At 47.0% G+C, this 6,000-nt stretch overlaps 1 protein-coding gene across 1 annotated transcript; it reads left to right on the plus strand.

Moving 5' to 3' along the window:
* The first annotated feature begins 912 nt into the window (after positions 1 to 912).
* LOC138830445 (keratin, type I cuticular Ha4-like) lies at positions 913 to 4,958 on the plus strand. Its single transcript, XM_070026824.1, has 7 exons — positions 913 to 1,364; positions 1,462 to 1,544; positions 2,889 to 3,045; positions 3,624 to 3,785; positions 3,884 to 4,009; positions 4,171 to 4,391; positions 4,883 to 4,958. Exons 1-7 carry the CDS (start codon positions 942 to 944, stop codon positions 4,956 to 4,958), a joined length of 1,248 nt encoding a protein of 415 aa, XP_069882925.1. The 5' UTR covers positions 913 to 941.
* Positions 4,959 to 6,000: the final 1,042 nt, after the last annotated feature.

The following is a 6,000-nucleotide window of genomic DNA, read 5'->3' on the forward strand; positions in this document are numbered from 1 at the left end:
TTCTCAGGTTTAGATTGACTGTTGCTTTAGTGCAGTTTGCCAAACCTTTCTTTGCACAGGGCCAAGTAGCAGATGCTTTAGGCTTTTCTGACCTTAAGCTCTGTCATAACACTTACCTTAGCTACTGCGATTCAAACACAGGTAATGCCAAAATGAGCGGGCATGGTTGTATTCCATTAAAATTTCAGCTGCAAAACATGCAGCAGGCTGAACTTAGCTTCAGACTGTGTGTTTCCCTCAAGCTATATGAACCTTACCCCAGAAACCCCTCGAATCTTAAAGATTCCACCATCTCCCAAAAATGAACCGTGAGGATCAAATGCTGGGTGCAGCTTGCCGGTTGTTGGTGGCCAATTCTCCTGTTGGTATGATTTCCATCCATCCAGTTTACATCTTGCTTGATCTTTTCCAGACTAGCAACATGCAGTCTCTCCAGGTACTGGCCGAAACTCTAAGCCCCAACTAATAGCAGCAAGGCTCAGGAACCTCCCAGCTAATACAGGGTATAAGAATACTCAAATGTGCATAGAGATTCAGGGGAAGAGGGCAACTTGGAAAAAATATTCACCCAACAATTGTCTTTCTAGGGAATATGGTGACATAATCTTATGGGCGGAGAGCTTCTGATTGATTCCCAAGCAACTCCACCCCATGTTCCTGGTTGTTTTCCCCTCTGAGTAATGGCCTGAGCCTCTTGGAGACGTGATGATTCTAGCTCCTTTGAAGCCATCTGATGAAACTCTAATTCCATCAACCAACAGTGCCCAGGAAGAGCCTGGTGTGACACAAGCTAAATGGAATAATTTTATGGGATGAGGGGGGACTCTGTGGAAGCATCTAAGTAGCATATTTTGACGAAAAAAAAATTAGCTAAAGCATTAGGAAAGGAAATGATGCTGTTTTCCTAGGCCCCCACCCACCATTAAGAGTATAAAAGGACCATGGAGGAAGGAGAGACTCAAACCTCACCCACATCTACCTCCATAGCTCACCACCCTCCCATTGCCTCTCTCAGCACCATGGCTTGCAACTGCCTGCCCAACCTGAGCTGCCGCACCAGCTGCGCCTCCCGGCCTTGCATTCCTCACAGCTGCCACAGCTGCACCCTGCCCGGTGCCTGCAACATCCCCGCCAATGTGGGCACCAGCAACTGGTTCTGCGAGGGCTCCTTCAATGGCAGCGAGAAGGAGACCATGCAGTTCTTGAACGACCGCCTGGCCAGCTACCTGGAGAAGGTGCGTCAGCTGGAGCGAGAGAATGCAGAGCTGGAGAGCCGCATCCAGGAGAGGAACCAGCAGCAGGACCCACTGGTGTGTCCTGCCTACCAGGCCTACTTCCGGACCATTGAGGAGCTCCAGCAGAAGGTGAGGGGGTAATGTGGAGACTCCGCAACAGCTGGCTCTTTTGTTAAAACCTCGTGTTATAATCACTGCTTTTCTTTCTTTCTTTTCTTTTCTTCAGATTCTGTGTGCCAAGTCTGAGAATTCCAGGCTGCTGGTGCAGGTTGACAATGCCAAGCTGGCCTCTGATGACTTCAGGACCAAGTATGTTGAATCCTTTTGGGACAGATGACCTACAAGACCCTGGGGGCTCTACTATGGCCCAATGGCCCTAATGTTTTCTGGAAGGGCAGAGGAAGTTACCTCTTCCTTTTTCTTTTTCCTCTGGTTATGTGAATCAATATCAATCATCTAGACTCAGCCTTCTCTTCAGCCCACACAGGTTGAGTGTCCTTTTCCTGAAATGCTTGGGACCAGAAGTGTTTCAGGTTTTGGATTTTTTTTTCTTTTATTTGGTTCTGAGACCAGGACTGAAACTTTGTATCTGAAGCTTTGGCTCATTGGCTGGTGTTCTACCACCTGAGCCAGGCCTCCAACCTTGGATTTTAATTTTTTTTAGAATTCTTACACATACACATATATAAAATGAAATATCTTTAGGGATGGAACCCAAGTCTAAGTCCTGCATTTCATTTATGTTTTATGTATAACATACATATACCATGGAGGTAATTTTGTAAAGTGTTTTTAGTAGGGTTTTGCTAATGATTTGTCATGTGAGGTCAGGTATGGAATCATGCCATCATGGTGTTATGTCAAAGTTCAAAGAGTTTCAGATTTTTGGGTTCCAGAATTTAAATTTTTTCTCCCTCCCTCCTTCCCTCCCTCCCTCCCTCCCTCCCTCCTTCCTTCCTTCCTTCCTTCCTTCCTTCCTTCCTTCCTTCCTTCCTTCCTGCCTTCCTTCCTTCCTTCTTTTCTCTCTGCCTCCCTGCTCCTTTCCTCCTGCCTGCCTTCTCTTTCTTTCTGTGTCAGTACTGGGGCTTGAACTCAGGGCCTGGGTGCTATTCCCTACCTTCTTTGCACAAGGCTAGGTCTCTACTACTAGAACCACTTCCAGCTTTTTTTTCTGGTTAATTGGAGATAAAGGTCTCAAGGACTTTTCTGCTGGGGCTGGCTTCAAACTAAGATCTTCATATCTCAGCCTCCTGAGTAGATAGGATTACAAGTGTGAGCCACTGGTGCTGGTTTTCAACTTTTAGATATTCTGATTAAGAAAGCTCAACCTGGATGGATCTTTCTAGAAGATTTTTTTAATCCCAAATTCAGATATTGAAATGAATTGTTCTTTGGGAATGGATTGATTTGGTGATAGAGTAACCAACAAAACTGAATTGAGTGAGAGACCCCATCTTCGTTTCTTGGTGGGTACAATCTGGTGTTAAAGTCAGGCAAAGGACCTCTCCAATCTAGTCATACATAGCAGGAGTGAAATATGAAAGAACAGAGAATGTGAATTCAACAAGTTGTCAATCCCATCCCAATAAGACATAGGAGTAGAAGGAGGGCTTATTTCTGGACTTGTCCTCTGACTTTGATGGACATGTGCAGGTACGAGACGGAGCGGTCCCTTCGGCAGCTGGTGGAGTCCGACATCAATGGCCTGCGTAGAATCCTGGATGAGCTGACCCTGTGCAGGTCTGACCTGGAGGCCCAGGTGGAGTCCCTGAGGGAGGAGCTGCTGTCCCTCAAGAGGAACCATGAGGAGGTATGAGGGGGGAAAAAGCAAATAAAAGCGGGTCTCAGAGCTTTCAGGCTTAGTCATCAGTGTGGGGAATCAGGTGGCAATAACTGCAGGCTCCCTAGGGTGGGCCCCTGCACCGAAGGTCAGTAAAGGACAATGCTTTTATCCATGCAGTGATGCCGATGCCCATCCTATCCATATAGCATGAGGGATGTTGCTAATTCTCAAGCTCTCAGGAGAGAGAGATGGGCAGGTGCTGGAGAATTCTGAGGAAGGCCATTCCTTGACAGCCCTGTTCCCTACTGCTTGTGTTATGAATTTGGTGGTGAGGATGGAGGAAAACAAAAAGAGAAAAGGAAGAAAACATGGCCCCTTGCTTCAAAGAGCTCACAGTCTAGGATAGAGAGATAGACATATAAGCCTAATGATGTATCATAAGTTAGAAGAAAATGTGTGCTATAAAATGTGCACACAACGTGAATGAGCCAGAGAGGAGTTAGGGACTTTTCTCAAGACACAGGAAGAGGAATTCAATGCTTGAGTGTTTCCACTTATTGAAATCCATTTCTATGGGCTCATTCTTCTCTCCCCCCACCCTGCAGGAAGTCAACACCCTGCGCTGCCAGCTGGGAGACCGCCTCAACGTGGAGGTGGACGCTGCTCCCACCGTGGACCTCAACAAGGTGCTGAACGATACCAGGTGTCAGTACGAGGCCCTGGTGGAGACCAACCGCAGGGAGGTGGAGGAATGGTTCACCACACAGGTAGGCATTGAAGCACACGGTCATTTGGGACTCCAGGCTCACAGACAGAGCCCACAAGGCAGTGGGTGACCCTGTCTCTTCCCCTTCTGCTATCACAGACTGAGGAGCTGAACAAGCAGGTGGTGTCCAGTTCAGAGCAGCTGCAGTCCTACCAGGCAGAGATCATCGAGCTGAGACGCACAGTCAACTCTCTGGAGATTGAGCTGCAGGCCCAGCACAACCTGGTGTGTATTGTTCAGAGTGGCTGGTGTGTAATGGGGGAGGGGTCCAAGGTGTTCCTTGGACCACAGTCCCCTGAGTCCTTGAAGCTCCTGAGTTGTGTGGCAGGCCCTGGAGGAAGGCTTTGCAGGAGTAGCTCCTGACATCCTCATCTTCTCCCCTGCAGAGGAACTCTCTGGAGAACACGCTGACAGAGAGTGAGGCCCGCTACAGCTCCCAGCTGTCCCAGGTGCAGTGTCTGATCACCAACGTGGAGTCTCAGCTGTCTGAGATCAGGGCTGACCTGGAGCGTCAGAACCAGGAGTACCAGGTGCTGCTGGATGTCAGGTCACGGCTGGAGTGTGAGATCAACACCTACCGGGGCCTGCTGGAGAGCGAGGACTGCAAGTGAGTCTGGGTGAAGAATTCCTGGGATAATGTACATGATAGGATTGTACAATGTGGAGGCACATTCATGGTGGCCATCTTTGTAGTTCCCCAAATGATCAACGTGGATTGTCTACTGTATGCTTAGTGATCTGCCATAGCTATGCAAATTTTGAGCAGTGACCAGGATGTCAACAGGCTCTGACTCTGAGGGCTGTTTGGGAAGTGGTGAAAGAGAGATTGCTAGTGACAACTGTCTCTTGGGTAAGGAAAGTCACGATAAGTTCCATGAACACTCAAGGCCATGAGATAATTTTTTTGACATTTTCTACCTTTGCACATGGCATTCTGGGAGAGGGAGAAGGGTTCAAAAATAATCACAATTTTAGTCAAGTGAATTCCAATCACTTAGAACCAATAGATTGTCTCCTTAAGTATAAAGCATATGTGTGCGTCTCTAATGTTTTCTCTTTTCCTTCCCTAATCCACTGTAAACCTCTGTGTCCCTCTAGACTCCCCTGCAACCCATGTGCTACCACCAATGCCAGTGGTAATTCCTGCGGCAGCTGTCAAAAGCGTTGCTGTTAACTGAACAACTTATTTCCTCTTTGAAGACATCCACAGAGTACAGAAAGTAGCCTCAGTCCGCCCTTTGCCAAAGCCGAGTTGCCATGAAGAAACTTCATCATGCCAACTATGATATCAGGACACCAACGGTCTATCCAGACCCAACAAGCAAAGACACATACCATTAACATCCAACATCTGGGAAACTCCTTCATGTTGAGGGCTGTGTCTTTTTATTTTCTTTTTAAATGTTTGTTTCTGAAAATGTAATCCAAGTTCTGGATACCACTTTAGGGAGTTTCCTAGTATATGCTGCCATTCCCTGCTTTCCTCTCTTCCTTGGAATGCATGGAGGTTACTTTATTTATTTCCCAATAAACTTTATTTCTCTGGCATAGTAAAGGTGTTTCTCATTCATAGTCATACTTTGCAAAGTCCTCACCAAGGGTGTTTCATAAAAATGTGCTTCACTTGGAGGTTGAAATGGATTAAATGGCTGATTCGTGACCATTTTGTTCCTCTGGAAACACTGATGGTGAGGGAGGGATGGATTCCTGCGGAGGGGAGAAGGTTTTTTTTTTGTGTTTTTGTTTTGTTTTTGTTTTTTTGTTTTCTTTGGGTCCGGTCATGGGTCCTGAACTCTGGGCTCTTGAGCTCTTCAGCTCAAGGCTAGTGCTCTACCACTTGAGCCACAGCGCCACTTCTGGCTTTTTTCTTTTTGCTTATGTGGTGCTGAGGAATCGAACCCAGGGCCTCATGCATGCAAGGCAAGCACTCTACCACTGAGCCACCTTCCCAGCCCTGGAGAAGGGTTTTTATGAAGGGTAGAATTTGTAGAAAACCTGGCTGTCAACACTCATGCTGTTCTTGCTTGTGGCAAGACCCTTGATAGTCTGAGAATCCTTTTCCCATCTTTCCCTATTTGCTTCTGCTCTTGCCTTATTAGACTTCCCTTTTCCCTAAACTGCCTAAACATTTGTGTCTATAGAAATTTCACAGAGACCAGAAATCCTCTCTACTCACCTCCCTGCTGGACCTGAATCACCAACATAGATGCACCCTC

Source organism: Dipodomys merriami, unplaced genomic scaffold (assembly GCF_024711535.1).
Source record: "Dipodomys merriami isolate MVZ:Mamm:240054 unplaced genomic scaffold, mDipMer1.0.p SCAF_19, whole genome shotgun sequence".
Classification (NCBI taxonomy): Eukaryota; Metazoa; Chordata; class Mammalia; order Rodentia; family Heteromyidae; genus Dipodomys; species Dipodomys merriami.

Excerpts from the sequence above, each read along its gene's own strand:
- LOC138830445 (XM_070026824.1), top strand. The coding sequence starts at position 942 with ATGGAGGAAGGAGAGACTCAAACCTCACCCACATCTACCTCCATAGCT. Across the intron at positions 1,365-1,461 it reads TTGAGGAGCTCCAGCAGAAG|ATTCTGTGTGCCAAGTCTGA; the intron begins GTGAGGGGGTAA and ends TCTTTTCTTCAG. Across the intron at positions 3,046-3,623 it reads TCAAGAGGAACCATGAGGAG|GAAGTCAACACCCTGCGCTG; the intron begins GTATGAGGGGGG and ends CCCACCCTGCAG.